Genomic DNA, 22866 nt, shown 5'->3' on the forward strand with positions numbered 1-22866 from the left:
CAAATCTGGTAGCTCTGAAGACCAAACAGGATGTTTTTTTAAAATAAATAGATGGTTTTGTCCTTGTAAATTCATTGACTTGCATGCTGTTATACTGATGCAGAGACTGTGGCTTGTGAGAATCAGGCCATCAGGTAGTAAATAAAAAAATGAAAGCACATGCTACATTATACAGCTTACTCCCTGAATGCTGTTCATCTTGAATATTTGAAAGGACTTTTAACAAATTCGATATTGTAGCAACAACGTGGGGTTTTGTAAATTCAATCTTGTAGCAACAGTAATATAAACTTGAACTTTTGCTTAACAAGATGTTCATAGTTCATACAGAAAGAACATGATCCTTGCTAATTTACAGAACGACACAAATGAATATTGAGGTTATAGGGAAGCTGTTCTCCAAATATCCATAGAATGAAACACAACTGTAGGACACGTTTAGGGGTCGTGACAGTAAGAAGGAGGATTCTGATATTGTGTATGTGATATTGTGTATGTGGAAGCTTTTGGCTTTCTTTTCTGACAAGAATATGCAGCTTACCTACAATAAAAACCTATTTGATGACTGGGAAAAACGTTCACAAATGTCATCTACATCTCTCCCTCTCAGAAAGTGAGCTGGGGTCACAGACGTCTTCAGATTTTTTTTTCCTAGTTCTCACTTTTTCGTTTCTCTTTTCCTTTTCTGTATTTTTAATCACCTCTCTCCCGCTTCCCGTTTCCCCGACCGCTACTGGGCGCTCCCGGCTGCAGGGCGCACTCCGCTCTGTGGGAGGGCACCCTGCTGCCCTCGCCGTACCGCGGCTCTTCTCCGGGCATTACGGTAGCAGGGCTAGGCCGCGCCTCTTCCACCTGCCAGCGGGCTTTAAAGTTACAGCCAAGCCTCACCAAGATTCGGATGCTGGTCCCCGAGACGGGCAGCTGTTGTCGGGGCTCATCGCGGTCCCGCTGCCAGAGCAGGGCCGGGGCACGCCCTGTCCTGGCTTAGGGGTTGGTTTTTCCATCGCTCCCGTCTGCCTGTTTTTGTCTTTCCACCCGGTGGCAAAGGAGGGCCGGGGAAGATCGCAGGGCTGGTTTGCCCTGGAAATCCCCATGTCTGCGGCGGGTTACTTGCGCGGCTCGGCCGCCAGCCCCGGCGTTGCCGCGGATTATCGCGCCTCCGCGCCCTTGCGGCGGCCAGGCGGCCGTGGGTAGTGCCGGCGGCATCGCCGCCGCACCCGCAGGCCCCTCCAGGGAAAGCCATGGACCCCGGCACCCCGCCAGACCTCCGTGACGTGGAGCAAAAGCTGGGGCGCAAGGTGCCCGAGAGCCTGGCGCGACCGTTGCGCGGAGAGGAGCTCTCGGGGCACCCCGCCGCTGACGCGTCCGCCCGCGGCCCTGCAGCGGTCTCCAGCCCCGTCACGGCTCCTGGTCCCTGGCGCTCTCGCGCCGCCGCCCTGGCTAGGCTGGAGACGAAGCTTCACCTCCTGAAGGAGGAGATGGTGAGTAGCCGGCCGCCGGCCGAGGGGACCGTGCTGCAGCTCTTGGGACGGTTGTGGCCCTTTTTGCAGCGCCGCCTCTCACTTGGTGGCACCAGCTCTTAGTGAGCAGTGCTCCCCGTAGGGTCTGCCGGGGACAGCTTTGAGTCAGCCCGCCGCGGGCAGGCGGCGCTGGGCAGGCCTCGCTGCTGGTAGGCGACGCCGGCCGCTCCCGGGAGCTGCTGCCGGGGTGCCAGCCGGGAGGCTACGGCCTCAGGTATTGCCCAGGTGAGGGCGAGGAGAAGGCTTCTCAGTTGAATGGCGTTGCGGGCGTGTAACTTGCTCTGTCTCACCGAGTGGCACCTCGCCATCGGCTCGCTGTTGACCTCTGTTTCGCTGTCAGCTCGTTAAAAGTACTGAAAGGTGGTGTATCAGTAAACAAAGTGGTGCACTAATCTCTGTTGTAAATGGATTTTTTTTGCATCGTACCTGTTTCCTGCTAATGGATAATTCCCGAAGAGACACTGTATGTTTTTGGGCTTAAAATTTGGCCTCAATTCCCGGACATTGGTCTTCAGAGTCTGTGCAGAAAACGCACTCTAAGTGTCGAACAAACAGCTATTTTATACTTTGGCTGAGAGTTTTTTATTGCCAGTGGTCCACAGTGGAGCTGTGGTGTAGTTAGTTCAAAACTTCTAATTTGTTTGCTGCCTTCATGCAGGTGCTTGTCCTGCTTTGTATATCATCGGCTCAATAAATTTGTTTTTCTGATGATGCTGTAAAACTGGCTTCGTTTTTTTAAGGCAAGGAAAAAAAAAAAAAAAGAAAAGGAAGCCTTTAGAAGCAAGTGAGCAAGCAGCTAGTGACATTGAGCAGATATGCTACTGGTGATGCAGGGTAACTGAGATGTGGAAATGTAGCGGGCTTCTGTTTGTATTAGGATGTAACTGATATGCAGGGTCCCAAAAGACACTTTCTTGGTAGCAGTTCTTTCTGTAGAGCTTGTCATAAAGCTTATTTGAAAATAATATGGAATTTGATCTTATTGGGATATGAGGATTTTGCTGGAAACATGTTAAGATGATGTTTTTGCTCATTTATAAATGGAGGGCCATCTCCTTTCCTGTCATGTTGTTCTTCCACCTGTCTTTTATATAATAAGCTTGTGCTTGTCGTGCTTCTAAAGTAGCAATATCTGTTGGACTGAACACTATAGAGGGAGAGAAATGAGAGAAGCTTTAGAAATGGAGGAAGCTTTGACAACTCCCATCAAGTTGCCTTGAGCTAGAAGAGCATGAATGAAATAGTAGAAGTGATTACCTCTTCTGTATCATCTGCTGCAGGGGAATGTTGAGAGATAAGCATATTATTTGGTAATATTTGACTTAGAAATGCTGGGTTTGGCTTTTGAGTTAAAGCACCTGACAGGTTGGTGTTGTGGGTGTGACAACTGTACGTCTGTTGGCTAAAGGTCTTGAGACTTGAATCTTTCTTCTGATCCTTTTGCTACTGCCAGTGATGGTTGTTTTCCCCTCAAGCCTGATTTTGCTGGGAGTCACTGAAATCACATGCAAAGCACCACAGAGTAGCTTTCCTAAAATATCGACCTGCTTGACCAGATCTCCTTCCATTTTTTGGTTTTCAATTTTCCCCATGAAGACCCTGATGGAGACTATTTTGCATCCTGAAAACCTTTGGGGCATGAAGCCATTAAGTAACAGGAGAAACAAGATGTTATTGCTAGCATAGGTCAAAACACTGGGCTCTGCAAAGCCTAGGATGTGCTGAGTGCCGCTACTAGCCCATGTGCCCTTGATTCAGTATGAAATCTGTCAATACGTTAATGTGACAACATACCACTTTCTTCTAGTGGTAGGTTACATAGAATCTTCAACTGAAAGATTAATAATAGCCAATTATGGCAGCAGCCCTTTTTTTGGTATGTCATGGTCTTGAAGTCACCATTCAATACATAAGACTTCAAAAGCTACACACTGCAGTAAATAATCAGCGAGGAAAATTATCAAATCTAGCAAAGAAAAAAATAATTACAGTCTGATTTTAGTACCATAGCTTTGCCAAGTTTTTCCATCTTTTCAGACTCTGGAGGGAGAATGTGAGCAAGGTTGCTTAAATTAATGCATATTTAAATTTTCTGGCTGGCAAATGTCACTGAGTTCCTGACAAAATCTACGTGTTGCACTCAAGTCAGTACTGATGGCCATTCTTGATCAGGTGTGGCAACCACCGAAAGTCCTCAGAAATGGCAAGTGAATTACATGCTTACATTACTAGTTACTATTTGAGGAAGAGTCAGTGAAACACTGCGAACACCTTACCTAGCAGCATCACTGCAAGTACTTTTGTCTCAGTTGTGGATAGTCACATCAGTGTCAAAGGTGCTTCATTTGAGACTTCCAGTTACACTGCCCATGTACAGTGAATCTTTTGCCAGCCTTGATATCAAAGAATATATATTATGGTTTCATAATGTTTCTTTCCTGATTACTTTGTTTCAAGGGTAGAGGATGTGCTTTGACTTTGAACTTGCTTTTCAAATTCAGACCACTGACAATTTGTAATGAAAAGACTAAACCACTTCTGCACAGAGCTCTACAGTTTAAGTGACCGTCAGTAGCTTTTAGCAAGTGTATGACAAATTTTATGATTAAATCAGCAGAACAGCATGATTTTCAGAGACTAGCCGAGGGTAGAAGGGACCTCAAGGTCATCCGATTAAGCCATTCGTGGGAAAGGGATCCTGTGTGAGGTTACTGAGCACCCGGTCCATTAGTGTCTTGAAAACCTTCATCAATAAGGAAGCCACCATGTCTCTCAGGAAGTTGTCCTCACTGTAAAAAAAATTTTCTTATATCAATATAAAACCTCTTCTGGTGCAACTTGCACCTGTTGCCCCTTGTCTTCTCCACGTGGTCCTCTGTGAAAGATAGAGCCTCTGTCCACTTCGTAGCTGACCTTTAAGTATTAGAATACTGTCATGAGATCCTCCTTGAGAATTCTCCAGGGAGGAGTGTGTAACTATTTGGATAAAAATGCTAAGGCTGCCTTAGATCAAGGATCTGTCTCCTACACAATCTGCAATCTTTTGCACTGATATTTTTAAATTCTTGCTGAAACACATGTAACAGTCACAGCTTGAAACTTTAGCCTTTTTTTGTGTGAATGCAAGCATTCTCTACAGGAGATAGTTATGAAAGTGATTACTTCATAAAATGTGGTGACTCAGAAGTAGTTTGACCAAATATTGTTCTACAATAACTGCAACAAAAAGGCTTTTTGCTGGCTTGTTAGAAAGTTATTTACAATGCTGAAGAAACTTTTAATTGCATCTGTTACAAGCAATTAAGGAGGAAGACAGTAGAAACGTAAATTTAGGCTAAAATATGAGGATGTCCATTAACACAACAATTCTGTAGAGCAAGATTACCAGTGCTGATTAGTTTACTAAATCTCACAATGGGAAGAAAAGGTCCAAACAAAAAGAAACAACTGGGGAAAAAATCAAACACAAATATATAAAAAAAACATAAAACATTCTAAAAAAACCCAAACAAAATCTGTAAGATTTTCACATGTTGTAGAATCAACCAGGTTGGAAGAGACCTCCAAGATCATCCAGTCCAACTTGTCACCTAGCCCTATCCAATCAACTAGACCATGGCACTAAGTGATTGTGACTGGTTGATCCAGTCTTTTCTTGAACGCCTCCAGGGATGGCGACTCCCACCTCCCTGGGTAGCCCATTCCAATGGCAAATCACTCATTAAATAATCAAAAGGGAATCATAATACTAATAATTTTAAACCTGCAATCTTTGTCTTTTCAACCACCTAAGGAAAGCTTTAGCTTTTTTGTCTCAGGATAAGTTGTTCAAGGACTAGATAGACAAGGATTGGAGGAGGAGCTTGATGGGACTGACTGCTACAGAGTTTGAGGAAGAAGTTGAAATATTTGTTTCAAAATATATGGCTTCTATAAAAGCAAAGGAGGAGATTCATAATTACAATAATGATGTTCTTTAATGCACACCTACAATTGAGGATGTGACTGTGAGGGGCTCTTACTTTATCAGCTGAGTGCTACAAACCAGATTTGTTTGGGAAGGCTTCTGTATGGTTCTAAATATATGTGGTTTTGCACCACATAGAATTTGGGATTCACCCCTCAAAAGTAAATCGCAGTGCTTACTCAGCATTTTGAAGTAAAATTAAGTTATTATTTACAAAAGTAGGCTAAATATAAAAGGCAATAAACATACAAATACATATGTACATATACAACTAAACAACAGCCCAGCTACCACCCTGGGCATGATAGCTCAGATGCCCCTGTACACAGCAGCCTGAAGGCCATGTTGCCTTACCTCCCTGCCTGCAATAACCCAAACAATGGTCAGTGCAGAGGAGTAAAGCAAAGTTCAGAGAAGTACTCGAGAAAAACAGGAGAGAGAAAGAAAAAAAGAATATAATGCAACTCAAACTATATAGAATTTTCATAGCCTAGTGGAATGGGATAAATATATCTCTTATGCTTTGTTCAGCCTTTTGGAGAGAGTGGAATCCCTCGCCCTGGACTCCCTGAATTCTCTAGAAATCTTCTATTTACAATTTAGGCCTCTAGTCCTAACACTGAAACACCATAGAAATGTTGATTGTGAAGTAGTAAGTGTTGCCCCAAAGATAAGTTGCTTTCTAAGCTTAATTTGCACAGGTGTTACACAAATGGCCTTGGTATCCCTAAAGCCAAATATGCACTTATTTTGAGTCTATAGCAAGTTAGGAGCAAAACAAAATGGCAAGCAATATTTTTATGTGTCCAGTGAAACAGCCATATTGTAATTCACAGGATATTGCTGTTTGTTTTCCTGTAGTAGATAGGTGTATCACTGAATATTCAGTAGTTGTTGAATTCATAGCTAAAAACAGGCTTCTGTCAAATTAAAATATTGCTAGGGATTGTCTGCAACATGTCTAGACTCTGTTTTATAAAGTAATCCATATTGGACGATGTGGTTTGGAGAAAAATTGTAATTATACTTATTGAAATAATTTTCCTGTTTTTTTCACAACTTGTACCGTTCTTTGTCATCGGTAGTTTATAAATTAGATTTCAATGGATGTCTTTCTATGTGTGTAATTTTCTCTAGTGAGAGTTAGTTTGTGTCCAAAGCGACTAGTGGGCCCAGTATCTACATCCTGAAATAGGCTCCTCAAAAAGTTCTTAAACACCTGCTCAGTCATGTGCCTGAGCCTTGACTGTGTTGGGAAAATATTCATGAAACCTTAGTGTGAAGATTGACCTGAATAACTAAAAAATACATCCAGAGGGCCTGTAGACCACCTTGTATAACAACTTTGAAAGGTATAAACAACACAGCTCAAGTTTGTTTTTTTTTAATCTAGAAGCATATTCAGATGGTCCTTCCAGAATGTCCTGTGCTGTTCCTGGAGTGAGTCCCCCTGACTGTCTAACTGTGGATGAGCACGTGGAATAAAATTTGTCTGAGGATTCCTCTCTCAAAGTTGATCCAAAGGAGGTTTGTTTCCTTCCTAAGAGATAAGGAGAGGACACTAGAGAGTCTGTGTTGAGTGTTGAAGTTAGTCACTCTGTTTTGTCAGAATACGCAGCATCTCCCAGTGCTTCCATAAACGTGAAGAGCTGGCAGAGCATGCAACTCTGCTCCCAGCAATGTAATCCTCCTCCTCCTTTCGACCAGCCTGGTATTTCTTAATATATTCTGTTCAGGAGGGTGGTATGGCACATTTCTTAATTAACGGAAAACACAAAATAGTGTAAGCTCTAGAAATTGCCTTAATGTTTCATTTGCAGTGCTACAATACTGCTTGGCCCAGCTGAGTGCAGTGCCATGTAGGTGAAAGCACTTAGTACCCGTAACACAATACTGAATTGCTATTCAACCACTGGGTTCCAGATTTTGTAAACACCTTACTAGCTTAATTTGTAATTTTGTTCCCTGTTGTTAGACACCAGCTGCATTCATGACTAAGCTGCTTCCAGAAGGTGAGCTATTTGACTGCATTACTGCTTTGGCTGTGACAACTGCCTCTCTGTAGTTAAAGAAGCACACATCCAAATATTCTAATTTAACAAATCTGATGAATATTTACAAGCTCCCATATGTTCACCCCACAGTAGAAACAAAGGTAAAACAGCTCTGTTGATGTGCATTTTTCTACCATTTTCTTCTGTCTTCCTACAAAATTTCCACTGGTTTAAAGAAATGTTGTATTTGGAATGGTTACACTGCTTTTCCTAACTCAGATATGTACTTATGAGACAGCAAACATTGGAAACAACTCTACTGTTTGCTCAAAAGATTTTGTAATTTATAAAGCTTCGGAGTCTGACCTTGCCCCTTCTAATAATTATAAATTACTAGGAAAAACAGTCCTGACAACAAGAAGGAAACAGTGAGGCATTTCTGTCCTGGGTTGATAAAGCCGTCTCTCCCAAGCCCTCATCTTCCCACACAGATGGAAGGAAAAGTAACACAAAAAACTTACCTAGATTGAGATATGGAATTTACTGAGATAGTACAATGTAGAGTTACCTTAGCCTGTTTGCAGAAAAGCACAGCAAAATGAAAGAGCAGCAGCAGAAGCTAGTGATAAGATGGTCGCCTCCACACAAGCATGCAGCAGCCAGCCCAGAAGAAAAAAAACAATACCTCAGACTTGGCAACTGAAAAGAGCAACCAGAACAGGAAGCCTGTCATGTTGCAATCTGAACTTCAAGCCCCATGATACTCTGCTCAAGCCAGCACTTTATTTTGAATCTGGCATGAAGGCAGCATACTGTTGAATACGATAGCAAGTTCAACTCAACCCACAATGCTAAGCAAAAAGAAGAATCTGCATTGGTTTGTCTAGCATCCATCCTGGGATGAAACTAATGTGTATGTTTGGAAGGGTGCCTGGAAAAGGCCCAGTCATAGTGCAAATCTGAATTTGTTCTCTGACGTAGGCTGCTAATACAGGCCATTTTCTCTGTGCACAGATTCAAACAATCTATGTATAAAACAAAGTACGTGATGATAAAACAGTGGCATTGTAGTGTTTTTATGTAGTTTGATATTGAAGAATCCTTTCTATGGTCAGGAAGATTTTCTGACTAACAGAATTTGACACAAGAACTTTGAGAAGTTATTCAAGGTGTCATTGTAAACTCGGACTTTAAACTATTGTCTAGTCTTCTCAAAACTATACAATTATGAGAAGACTGAACATGAAGCCAGTGGTAATTTTTAGAGAATTTTTCCTGATGTGTGAGTGCAAGTGCATTTTGCCTTCACCTTAAACCACTGTAAGCATTAAAGAGCTGTCTCTGTGTTGTAAGAGAATTGTGGCAGGTTTTAGCCCCAAGTGTTGGCTTGATGGAAGGTTCCTAGTAGAAGAAAACTATAAATCTTTCAGCAGTAGAGGAGAATGTATCTTTGCAAAAGAACAGTACTATTAGCATGCAAGAGCAAAAAAATCACCTGTGGTATTTTTGTACTTCATTAGCACCTAGTGCTAGTTGCTGTGATGGAGCAACGGAATGGAGGCACATTTGCTCTTTAACTTGTAGGCAGATGAGATAGCTCACAGCGGCCATCACCTCATACAACTGATTATGCATTTACCAATGGCAAGCAGCAGTCCTCTCATTTCAGTGGAAAAGGAAATACAGCACAACATCATGTTTAAGCTTTTGTAGTTTCTCAACTTTTACTAATTTGTACTCTGTTGCAGTTGAGTAACAAAAGTACTTCAGAAAATCTTTAGCAAGCCCTTTTCAAATACAACCATACTTCTTTATTCCTTCCGTGTTGTCTCCCAGGTTGTCTTATCCAGTTCTCTCACTTCCCAAGTCAGGGATGGTTATTGGCAAAGGCCATATTTGTCCTTTCCTAGCAATCTGGTGCACATCTTGCACCTTATTTCTGCACTCTAGCTTAGTATTTAGTATTTCCTCAGTAGAAAGAGAAATAGGAAATGTTACTATGACCATGATACCTTCCTGCTCCACTCATACTTCTGGTAACTGCATAGACAGTTATGCTTATTCTCTGTTGCTAAGCTAGGATCCATCCACACTACCCCAGAAGTGTAAGAGTGTAAGAATAGAATAGAATCAACCATGTTGGAAAAAGATCAATATGACATGAGCATGTGATACAGAATAAGCTGAGATCTGCATCATACATTATAAATAGTGACTTCTAGTTAGAGGAGGGATACGGTAATACTGAAAGACTGATACACAGAGTGCCTGATTTTGCCCTGAAGTTTGTAGTTCATAACTGGTTACTACTATTACCCTCTCATGAGATGTCCTTTGCTATAAACAAATTAATTTTTCATATTTATTTTCACTGTATTACCCAGTTAATTATGCCTTGTGCATCACAGAACAGAACACTGGAGTGCATTCTGTTGGAACCAAAGAAGCTCTTGACATTTTAAGCCAAAGGGGCTTAAAAGCTGCATCTAATATAGCCTGTAGCAGTCTCCTTGGCTAGTTGTGTTGGCCAAATTCAGCATTTCAGCCTGCTGGTCCCAGCTTCATATTCAGAAGTGGTTCCAGCTTTATATTTTCTTCTAGTATTTTAAACTAGTGATGCAGGTTGACTTCTAGCTGTTAGCTATTTATATTGATAAATTAGTTTGAAAGGCTTGTTTTTGTTGAAAGACTCAAACTTTTCTTCATTTTATCTGAAAGATACTAAATATGCTACTATAGTCAGATGAGCACGAATTCTGTGAATGAACCATGTTTTAGCACGATGGCAATTACACTGATGGAGAGATATGAAGAAAGTTTTTGGTTGCTTTTTTGTGGTTTTTTTTGTTGTTGGTTTTGTTTTGTTTTTAAAGTTTGAATATGGATCACTTGCAACTTCAAGTAGTGAACAGATTAAAGGAAAAGAAACAAATATTTGATGAGATGTTGACTCATTTTTATTCATTAAATTTGAAATGTGATGTTTATAACTTTGTCATAAGGTAAAAACAACAGGGATCAGCATATCAACCCATTTTATTAAAGCAGTTCAAGGAAGACATGTGATGACTTCTAATGACAAAGCTGTCTTGAATTTCTTTGTTCAGACAAATCTTCAGTAAAAAAGGACATGAGTTTGCCATTAGTAAAAGATTTGGGTTTTAGATAACATGTATGCATTTAACTGGACCTACCCCATCTCTAAGCCCATAGAATTACTACAAACAGAATCCCATTTTGAATTCTGGGGAGATTAAGACAATGGGGTTTTTTTTTTCTTTTTTTTTTTTTTAAGTCGTTTTATCTCTCCAGAGGTATTGTAAAAGCAGACCTGACTTTCAAGGAATTTCAGATTTGTCTCCAGTAGTAATATTGTGATGTTTCCATTCCTGTTAACGAAACAGGATAATTGTTTCTTTCTTGATTTTTTTTTTTTTCTTTAAAAAATAATAGTGAGATGATGATCACTTCTGCCTTGGTAAAAGCAATGCTTTCAAACTTTAGATACAACTTTAAGCCAAACCCATGATGTTTCAGTTCTAGTTTAACCTTGTGCTTTTGAGCATCCCTTATGAAGGGCCAGTGTTATAAATTAATTATTTTTAAAGGGATGAACAGGTCTGGAGTGCTCACTAACCAAATCTAATTTAGAAATGAACAGACTTTTTTTTTCCATTTTTTGCACTGCATCTTTTAAGAATGTGTTTGGGTCAAGATAAGCATAAATAAGGCACAGAGTGAAATCCAATGGAAAAAAAAATCTCAATATGGTACTGAGCCCCAGAGCTGTCTCATATTGGTGGGGAAGACACAGTCCTATGTTGTGGCTGGTGTTCAGAACACATTAAAAGGATGCTGTGATCATCCATCTGCTGTAACACTTTCTGACACCCACAGTTGATTGTTAGTGCTGCATATTGACCTGAATGTTTCCTGTACTATTTTCTTCTCTGTTGGTCCATAATACAGATTTTTCTGGACAGTTTCACTTCTGTCATTGTAGACACATTTTTAAGGTCAGATGCTGCTTTTATGACAGCAGTATGGAATATTTGGAAACATTCAGTGAAAGCTTCCCATATTATTAGAAGATATTTGCATTTCTCAAGCCTCTACATTTCTTCACTGCTCCATTTTATTTTCATTCAACTGTGCTTTAAAGTAAGGAGAACCTTTCTTTTATATTCATTCATCCTTATCAGGCTGGATGTTTTCTCTCTCTGAATTATGTGGTGTTTCTGTATTTGAAGAGGTGGGTTAGCATTTATTTGATAGTCAACATCATATCTCTTTAGCAGGTATTTAAATTAAAAAAAAAAAAAATCCTATTGAGTGAATAACTCTTCCAAATCATAGATATTTTACGAGATATTAACACAAATATCAGCCTTCTCACAGGTATTCCACAGAAAAGGATCATGCTTGTTTCAAGGAAGTGGAAAAAGGCCTTGAGATCCTAGTGGTTTTATTACGGAGATAATGCAATTAAATAGTTGCATAACTTGGTGACCTGTATTTTCCTGTCATGCCTGAAGGGAATCAGTTAGTATGTGTTAAATTAACATATTAAAACATGATGTTGCAAGATAAATGTAAATCATAATTTTAAATATAAATGAATGTAAATCGTCCTATGTTAGATGGTAACCATACTAGCATAATGTATTTTTTTGGCAGAATTACAAGAAATGTCTTTCAAACCTGCTCATGAGATTATTTACTCTTAATGCTTACTGAGCTAACTTACACCTTCATTATATTACTCTGTCTCCTGATTATTGTAGTGGTAGCTCAGATGTGACCAGTATTTTCCTTCCTTTGGCTAAGGAGTGCTTGGTGAAGTCTACTTTCAAAAGCAGAATCATTTCTGGCCGATGTTGCATCAGTCTTTTTTCCATCCTACTTAAAAAATACTGTTCACAGAGCTATATTGTTTTGCTGCCAAGTTTTACAGCAGGACTTGTAGAAATATTTATCATAGGCATTTGGTGAAAGATGGCACTGGAACAGCAGCAGGTTGAAACAAGATCCTGACTAGGATAGAGATGCTTTTTATACTCCTAAGATTAAAGACACAAGAAGCTAAAGTCTTTATGACTGCTCACTTTCTAAATAGGTGAGACTTCAGAGATTCTAATGAATTCTGCCTAAAAATCTGCCATGAGAATTTTAACAATTTTTGTATACATATCTTTTGTGAAAGAGGGCAAAAAGTAAGCAATGAAAACTTCTGTAACCCACCAAAATGTTTTTTTTTAATTGTTCTGAGAAGTTTCAGTGTAACTTACTCAATGTGCAGAAATAAGTGAGATCAGCAAAGTACAGCTCTAAACTGAAGATGGAATAGGATATATTTAGCTTTTGTATCTGCACTCATTGGCTGAGGATTAGCATAAGCACAAAATACAAGAGGAATGAAATGGGAAAATTATCCGTCAGTACATTATAACACAAGTCTACCCTGAAAGAAACCAGACACGGAATAATCTGTATATCTGTTGTTTGACATATATTACTGAAATTTCCATTTACCTAAATCGGTGTGAAAGAAATGTTTGTCAGACACATATGGCATAGTGAAGAACAGTGTGATCTACCTCAGCTCACTGACAGTCTCATCTCTGTTAGACTTTGTCCACCAGATACATTGTTTATGCATAAGCAGATAGTGAAGAAATGAGAGAATTAGCTTGAATTATTATAATGCCTGAATTAATCCAAGGTAGTTGATTCTGCAGTGAAGTGAATATGGAGAATTCCCACAATAGGAAGAAATAAATGGTTCCTTCCAGCTAAGGATAGTAAACCTGTGTCCTTACAATGTCATATAAAAGCTCTTTGGCTTTCTGACATATAATGCCAAAGACTGTATTCAAATTCAGAATCCAGTCTAGGCATTTTGCTCTTTTTCATTTTGATTCCTTTTACAGCACACAACATAAAGGTGTTGGGCAAAAAGTGAAATGAGTGTCTTTTAAATGAACTTATGAATATCTTTCCTCAGATATCATTATGTATCCCTGTTGACTTCATGTAGTTAAAATAAGCATCCTCTCTGGGCCCCAGAAATCTCAAAGTAATCTGCAGAAAGGAACTGGAATTGCAGGCAGCTTTGACATATGAAAATGATATATTGAATACAATTTTTAGCTTTGCTGGTTTTGATGGAGAATGGGGCCCACTCTGGAGGCAACTGGAACCAACTGGAACTTATGTCTACAGAATATGCGGTGGGTAAACACAAGTGCATTCTGCTTGTAGTCTGAATGCAAGTGGACCTTTGATCCATAACCAAAGTCACCAGGCTAGGGACAGCCAATGCACTATTTTGGGTGACTGCCAGGAAGTGGTAATTGTCTTTGTTAACAGCCCTGGTCGTTAAGAGTTTAATTCTAAAACCGATAACCTGGTCAATTCCTTTAAAAGAAACCAACCAAAACCAAACAAATATGTACATATATTTCTATGTATACAAAGTATCTTGAATAAATTATGACAATGTTGAACACATTATTAGGGAAGACCATGAACAACGCTAATTATGTAAGGAAGTATCTTGTTAGAATAACCAGCCTGAGAGGCACAGACAGGTGGTTAGGCCAGTTTATTCTTTCCAGACTGAAGGTCTGGTTGTGTCTAAATGCTAATCTGCTCAGTTCTTGTACACCACCAGACTGCCTTGCTTGAAGGATGCCGTGACTTTATTTTCTCTTGCTATGACAGTTTAATGTTAAACATTTGCAATGTTCCTTGGGCTTCTGCACTATTATGATTGTAAAAAGTAGGCAAAAAGATATAAAAGATATACTGTAACCAGAAGTTCTTTTTTGCTGTATTGTCACAATCTGTTTTATTTGTGTACTTGCCATGGAGGCAAGGAATTAATGTGGCCGTGTCAGAAACAACAAAAAACAAAATTATTTTATTTTTTTAGAACCCCACCCACAAACTATATACAAAAATGAATTTAGTTTATTTACAGATTCAGTTCAATCAGGAATTTCTTCACAGAAAAAAAAAAAAAGGTATTCTAGACAAGTTTAGATATTTAGGAAGTCAGGAAATGGAAAAGGCTAAGCTATAAACACAATTTTACTCCACTGTGAGGCTGAGCAGAAGAGCCTACATGCAAAAAGGCACCTTTTGCTGTTCCCCCCTTCAAGCCCTCAGGGCAGGGGGAAGCAGTTTTCGCACCTACTTCTCCCATTCAAACCTGCAGAGGGGGAGAGAGAAGAAAGGAATTTGGGGTACCTCAGGACCATACCACAAGTTTATACTGAGGTCTAGTGCATACTTACACATCTTTGCCATGCTTGTCTTTTAACTCAAAGAGCAGCTATAGAAACTGTTCTGAAATACCTGTATTAGTTATGATACACTCCATCTAGGTTATTACTGAAATGCATCTATTAGTCTGCATAAGGAGTGGAGCTCTCGAGCATAGATTTTACTGTGTTTACTCCTTTTAGTTGAATTGTCTTGAAAATGATCTCTTTAATCCAGCAGTTACATATGTTGCAGCTACATAAGTATGAACTAAGGTGATTGTGCACGACAGGCAAGAAATGTTATAGTGACATTTTTTTGTTATCAAGCAGATGATGAAATAAAACATATTTTTAAAAAAAAGGACACTTGGAGGACTGCTTTTAATGTTTGCTTCAGGGAAAGCACGCTCTCAATATGAGAGACTTGGTACAATGTGGTAACTTGGAGCAGGACTCAAGTACACAAGAATGCAAATAATTACTCCCAGTAAGGCTGTTCAGTAGGAACGCTGAAGCTGTGGGTATATTTACAACAAGAAATAGTTCCCATAAACTGAATCTGAAATGTATGAAATGGCTAATTTAAAAGGGACTGTTTCATTAGAGGCATATTGGTGTTAGCTCTGTTAAAACATTTTCTTAATCAGCCTTTTGGGAAATTTTCTATCTCCAAGCATGCATGTATTCAGTAAGTTGCTGAAGCATGTAGTTGCTTTGAGAATTCAGGTAATTTACTGCTTGCAAGACAGGCTGGTTGCTGAGCAAATGGTTTGTAGTGATGTATAGCTAAGAGGTGCGGAACAGGCTCGATCAGGAGTGCTAAAAATGGTCAATCTGTTTTCAGAACCTCACATCTGAAACAATGATAGTATTGTTAAAAATGTGATTGTCAAAGCTATTATGCTCACCAACAGGTTGGCCATGTTCAATTCTGTGGTGTTCGATTTAATTCAGAAGTAATGCTGGAGACTGCGGAAGTAGTCAGCCACTATCTGCCTCTAGTACACTGGTGTCCAGTCAGTCACTGAGTAACAGGTGCATTGGAGAAACCACACACAAGGGTTTTATTGGTAAGCACAATATTGTGTGATGGGGAATATCCCTTCTGTCAGTTCTAGTCACCTGTCCCAACTCTGTCCCCTCCAGATATCTTTCCCAGTCTCAGACAACTCTACAAGGGATGCACAGTGAAAAACAGAAAAGGCTTTGATCCTGTGCAATCACTGTTCATCAGCAGCTGAAACACTTGTATGATGTCAGCACTGTTTTAATTGCAGAACAGAACACAGCACCATACTGGCTGATATGAAGCATCCCATCCAGAGCCAGTACAACCTTCTGCAGTTTCTAAAAAAAATAAAAATACATAACCTTTTGGAACCATACCAGTCAATGTATTTTAGGATATTGAGAAAGATGGAAAGGACCATGTCCAGATTATACTGTTAGCAAATCAAGGTACAGTCTTTGCTCTTTGCGAGAGTAATGATTCCACTTCATTCCATTGTGGGTGCACAATGCAGGTGCTGTCTTTCTCTGTAATGATTGTGAACTTGGAGAATAGTACAAAAAGTCTACTCTTGGTTTTTTTTCCTTATTTCTAGGTTGAGTGAAAAAGTGTTTTTTATGCAGTGCATTGTCTCTTTTTGTATTAATAAAGTGAAAGTTAAGATGTTAGTGTTCTGTGGAAGGAAAGCATGTAATGTGTATTAGACATGACATATCTGCGTGTAGTATGATTGGTTAGTACAATTAAAGGATTTAGGAACATATGATGAAATCTGACACAAATTACATGCTAGACATGTTACTCGTGTAAATAATTACTATTTGCAAAGGTTTTAACAACACATGCTGCATCTTGGCACTATGACAAAAGTTTGTTTAGGAAGAGGTCTTACTGTGGAAGTGACAAGATTGGAAGTGGATCTGTTGTAATGCCAAACATTTAGTAGTGCTGAGGTGCTGCTGGAAAGGGCTGGAGTTTTGATTAGGTCACAAGCTATCATCAAGTTCCCACAATATAGATGAAAGTACCTTCTGGCCTTGCATACTTAGATATTACAGTCAAACCCAGAAATCATGTCAGACTGCCTTTTCAATAGCTTCACTTGTTTTATGTGGTGAATAGGAGGTATAATGTTCTTAGTGTAAGAGCAAAGAAAAATGCCCCCACTCCCCCCCTTCTCCCTTCTCCCTCCTCCCTTCTTAGCAAGAGATAAGAAAGGGAGAGAAAAATAAAAAGACAGAGGGAGACTTATCAGTTGATTTACACAGAATATTTTACACTTTTACACCACCACTACAAAACAGTCAGATTACGTGTGTGTGTATATATGTACACACACATATAAACAGAAATAAAGGGTAAGGAATATATGCTAATTTGAGGCTAGTTGGAGTATTTTAATTAGAGAAATTGGATATAGGCTGTGAAAAGGAAACAGTGGTGACGTCTGCTTCAGTCATAGGCTTTTGAGATGTATGAAATTATGAGCAGAAACATAGATGAGACAGTGTGTATCTTTGTTGGAGTGTGTGTTTCTGCTTGGATCTGTGTAACTAATTCTTCTGCTTCTAACCTCCCTTGCCAACCTTTGTGACTCACCTTGCACGTAAGGCAGACTCTGGGATAAGGTAGAGGAGTGGAAAGAAGGTGGAAGGGTAGTTGGAAGCCCCTTCTGGGGACTCTGATTTCTGAAAGGGGTGTTGTGTTTCTGTAATACTTTTAACTTGTATATTTCTGTATATAGCTGCACATATTTGTAATCTGTTTTAAATACCTGCTTGTGTATTGTGCTAAGATGTGAATATAAAACTTTGCTCCTTAACTTCCAGCTAGCTGAGGCTAGTCTGGGTGATGAAGAAAGGGGGGGATGGGGGTGGGTTTCTCTGCTCTCAGCTGCCTCCTGATGCTGTAAGAAATATCCAATAGTATAGATCCGTGCAGCAGAAACCCAAGGCAAGTGGCAGAGCCGCCAAACTCAGAAATGTCTTGAGACATAAATGCCACAAGACAGGGATTTGTGGAAGCAATGATGCCTCTGCAGTAGCAGGGGAAAGCCAAACTGCACAGCCAGGAAGTTGGCTGCTGATGTGGTCTGAGATTAGCTGGTCCGAGTGCTGCTGACAGCTCTCTCAAAGGACCACAGAGCTTGCCTGCAAGTTTGCACAGAATGGTGCAAAAGTTGGGAGAACCACCCAAAACCAAGGACGGTGTAAAACTGAGAGCCATGCAAAAAGGTAGGAGCTGTCCAAAATGGGAATTCTGTCATGACAGGAACCTGTCCTGTCAGGCACTCTGTCAAGATGGGAGCTCTCAAGGTGGGAACTCTCAAGGCGGGAGCCTTTTCCTGTTCTCCACGGCTCTTATCCTTTTCTAAACAAAGTGTCCATTTACCATTTTATTTTCCTGGAACTCCTCCTGCAAACTATATACAAAATTAGTTTAGTTAGATTAAGTTTGATTGGGAATTTCTTTTAAAAAGGATATTATAGACAAATACAGACATTGAGGAAGTCAGGAAATAGAAAAGGCTAAGCTGGATGATCTTGGAGGTCTCTTCCAACCTGGTTGATTCTATGGTTCTATGATTCTATAAACATGGCTTTACCCCACTATCAATCAGGCTGAGCAGAAGATTAAAAGAACTGCAGGTCTTACTCCTGGAGGTGAGATAGGCACTCAGCAATGACCCCTTACTGTATTATCACAGTATCATCAGGGTTGGAAGAGACCTCACAGATCATCAAGTCCAACCCTTTACCACAGAGCTCAAGGCTAGACCATGAATTCCTCCACAGAAGCAGCCTCCTGATGCTGCAGACAATATCCAGTAGTGTATGTTCAAGTAGCAGAATCCCAGGGTGAGTGGCAGAGCCACCAAACTCAGAAATATCTCAAGCACTTCTTCCATGAGTGCGATGATCATGGAACAATGCTGCCTTCACAGTGGCAGGGAAGAGCCAAAACTGCTACTGTCCACCAGTCTGGGAGGCAGCCAGCAAGTTGGCTGCTGAAATGGTCTGAGAGGGGCTGGTCCAGATGTTGCCGATGGCTGTTTCTCAGAGGACCCCAGGGCTTGCCAAGCCTGCAAGTTTGCACAGAAGGGTGCAAAACTGGGGAGAACTGTCCAAAAGCAGGGATGGGGTAAAACCAAAAGCTGTGCAAAGGGTAGAAGACATCCAAAAGCAGGGACGGTCCAGTCATGGCAGGAACCTGTCCTGTTGGACACTCTGTCAGGAGCTCTTCTTTCAAGGTGGGGAACTCTTGGGCAGGAACTCTCAAGGCAGGAACCTTTTCCCATTCTCCCTTGCTCTATTTATTCTTTTCTAGACAAAGTGTCCATTTATCATTTCATACTGGGTGAGAAATTCCAGCCTAATTCCAGTGTGGGCTTCCACATGGGTGAGCCCACATGCAGAAAGGCACCTTCTGCTGTTTCCCCTTCAAGCCTGCAGGGCAGGGCGGGGAAGCAGTTTTTGCACCTTCTCCCCATTCAAACCCACAGGGCAGGGGGAGAAGAAAAGAATTTGTAGTATTCCAGAACAGAAATGGGCAAGATCTTGGGAGGGGACCCAAACTGGCTAAAAGCGCATTCCATGCCATATGATATCAGCTCAGATGTAAGAACTAAGTGAAAGAAGGAAGTGGGGGGATAGTCATCGATGGCATCTATCCTTCAGAGCAACTGCTATGTGTAGAGCCCAACTTCCCAAGGCAAATCACCATCTGATGACGGGAAGTAGAGAATAACATCTCTTTCCACTTTTGATTTCTGCACGTGGTCTTTTGCTTGTGCTTATTATTATTTTATTAAATTGCTTATAATTAGTGGCTTTTGTTATATTTTCCGCTGTCCTTCTAAGCAGGGGAGTGAGAGAGCGGCTTTGGTGGACTTTTGGCCAAACCACCAAAGGAGCTCACACTGATATGACTTTTTTCCCCCCCCCCCTTGTGATGTTTTAGATAAAAGAAGCAAGAAGTAAAAGCTTTAAGCCTCATCTTTTCATTGCAGAAATTTGAGTTAAAGTGATAATCTGTTAAGGAAAACTTGAAGTCAGTTAGCAAATGCATCTGCGAAATGTAGCACTGCAATTTGCCATTAACATTTCCAGGTGCGACCTTCAACCATCATAACTATGTTGGAAACTCAGATGTGTGAAAATAAGTTAAAACTTCACAAACTTTTTTTTCAAATTAAGCATATTTGAAAATGTTAGGTTACTCAGGGAGCCTGAACAAGGATAATTTGGAGTGAATGCTTAGCTACCTGGATCTGCTAAGCAGCTTACCGCAATCGCGTCAGTGGAAAAGTGTTTGTGTCTTGATACTCTAAATAATAGAAGCTGTCTCCCAAGAGCTGTCATAGCAGCTGTTTTTCTCATCTAAATAACACTGTAGTAGTACACATGCAAATGCTGGCATGGACTGCATATGTAGCTTGATCAGGCTCCCAGCTGAACTTCGTTCTTCATTTGTAGCATTGGTATAGCAATTCTTGTACCTTTTTTTTTTTTTTTAACAAAGAATAGAAAATCTGATTATTTAAATAAATGTATTTGTCCTGAATGTGAAAGGTGGACTTTTTTTTTTTTTAAAGGGGGGATGAGTGTCAACCTATTTGTTGCCTTCACCTTGCTATTTAGAGTTCAATTCTGAAAAAATGAGTAATTTTTTTGCTTAATTTTACCTTGCAGGTTAATCTCCGAGCCACTGATGTGAAGCTTATGCGCCAGCTACTCATCATCAATGAAAGTATCGAATCAATCAAGTGGATGATTGAAGAGAAAGCCATTGCCAGCAGAGGCAGCAGTTTGAGTGGCAGCCTGTGCAGCTTGCTGGAGAGTCAGAAGACTTCCCTCCATGGCAGCTGTAGCAGTTTACAAGACTGTAGTGATGGACTAGATGGAATTTCAGTAGGAAGTTATTTGGACACCTTAGTGGATGATGTCCCAGGTCACCAAACTCCTTCAGATATGGACCAGTTCAGTGATTCTTCTATCATGGACGACTCACAACCTCTTCATAAGCTTTCCCAAATTGATTCCGATGAGTACTACTGTTTTGGTTAATAAAATCAAGTTGCAGTGGAACACAAGTGCACTCACACTTAGCCTTTTTGCTTTGCTGCTATTTTGTTTCACGTGCAAAACCTCCAACCTTCTGTTGGAAGGAAAATATGATACTTTTGTTCCACTCGATTTTTTTTTTTTTTTTTTGTTACATTTGTTCTAATACATTTTCCCCTTGTGGATGGGCTTTCCGTCTTTTCACTTTTTACTTAATTTATTATTGCAATTGTTTTGGGGTTTGTTAGATTGTTTTAACTTCTTTTCAGTGTTCTACTTACAGGTGTTTAAAAGTGGTGAAGGAAAAGCTTTATCTTTAAATGAGACTTCAGGGGATAAGACAATTTTGTATTTGTTGGCAATAAAATATCTTCTAATACATACATACTATGGTAAATATTCTTGACTACCAGCTTTGGCTTTTCCAAAGACATTGTTCTTATTGAGCCTTAAATCTGAATTGTGCAAATACCTCTACAAGATAATTTTCCTTTTGTAAGCAATGATAATTTGATTCTTTTAAGCTGTCTTCACTTGGAATATAAAATATCTTAAATTTTTATTGTGTGCAGTTTCTTTCTTCTTAAATGTTCTCATTCTTCCTATCTAATTGTGACTTTAAAGCATATTTGGTTGCTGTCTTTTAGTGATAGCTTCCAACACTGGATGCTCTGCATAAGAGTTAATTACAATTTTGTGCTTCTCACCTTTCATTTCACTGAACCTGCTCTTTTATAGGCACAGTCTGTATCTGTAAAAGTGAAAGAGGCATCTCTCTTTAAAAGAAATCCAATCCAGTAGTTTGGATACTGAGCCAGAATTTCTTGGCACAGTTATTTTTTTTAAATGTAATTTTAAAAACTCTTGACAATTTTTACCTTTAAATTTGAGGGAATCCAGGGGACACTGGTGAAACATTTTATAGGAGGCAACATGCTAGAAGGCATGTCATGTTCTGCTTCTGTATGCACACTGTTATCCAGACTTTTTCTTTTGATTGCTTTAGAATTATAAAGAAAAAAAAATTTATCCTTCTATGTTAAAGAAAAAATAGGAATAAAAGAAATAGTATTTAACTGGACACTTTAAATACATGTTCATTGATCTTTTATAGCTTACAGGTAGTGAAAGAGGTGCTACAACTACATATAATTTAAAACTGTCCTGTCTTGCCATGTCTGTAATCCCACTGGCAGTAAAGCATGACATTCACCTCCCAAAAATGTACTGTTTGCTGAATATAAATCTGGATTCCTATTGAAGATATATTTTATATATTCTAAAGGAGCGAAGTGAGTACATGCAGCAGTTGACTTAGGTTAGTTTGGGTGTTTTGAGGTAATGTAATAATTCAAAGCATGTTTCCATGGATCTGCTTTGTACAGCCTTGAGCAATTTCAAATGTGGAGAAAAGGAAAAACTACAAAAATCTGAAGTGTCAGCGTATAATTTGTGGTGAGCTCCATTACTGATCAATACAATAGATATCGGTCTTTTTTTTTTTATTCCCTCAGACATCGTATTTTGTTATAATAAGATTTTGGACATTTGGCCAAGGTGCACATATTTTTTTTTCTATTATGAAGGAATTTTTAGAATACTCTTTAATATACCTTCTCAAATATCACCCAGAGATAGGCTGGAATTACTCAGAGGAAAACACAGCCTTTAGCTGTCACACACCCACTCACAGCTGTAGTACTGCATAAAAAGTAATTGTATCTGTGACAGATTTGTTATATTATGGTTTAAAAGTTTATTTAAATGAGAATCAAAACTGGCAGAAAAAAGCCTACTACTAGAAGTGGTGAAATAAAAACTGTCTGTGATTAGAAGCTTTTATTCCTGTATGTCTTTGGACTGCAAGTAGAGAAAGAATACAAATGACAAAACAAGAGATGCTAGGAGGTTCTTAGGACACAAGAATTTGTAGGTGTTGTGTTTCTTGTATCTGATAATGGTAATTGCCATTACCATAATTCTCATATCTGGTGATCCAACACCTTGACTTTTATTTTTGAATCATACAAACTGAAAATACTTAG

The 22866-nt window shown here is 39.6% G+C and overlaps 1 protein-coding gene across 1 annotated transcript; it reads left to right on the top strand.

The window, feature by feature from the left end:
* Positions 1–892: 892 nt before the first annotated feature.
* LURAP1L (leucine rich adaptor protein 1 like) lies at positions 893–21383 on the top strand. The gene is made up of 2 exons (XM_064176847.1): positions 893–1481; positions 20450–21383. The coding sequence occupies exons 1-2, from the start codon at positions 1242–1244 to the stop codon at positions 20822–20824; spliced, it is 615 nt and encodes a 204-aa protein (XP_064032917.1). The 5' UTR covers positions 893–1241; the 3' UTR covers positions 20825–21383.
* The last annotated feature ends 1483 nt before the right edge of the window (positions 21384–22866 follow it).

The sequence above is a fragment of the Pogoniulus pusillus genome, chromosome Z (assembly GCF_015220805.1).
Source record: "Pogoniulus pusillus isolate bPogPus1 chromosome Z, bPogPus1.pri, whole genome shotgun sequence".
Classification (NCBI taxonomy): domain Eukaryota; kingdom Metazoa; phylum Chordata; class Aves; order Piciformes; family Lybiidae; genus Pogoniulus; species Pogoniulus pusillus.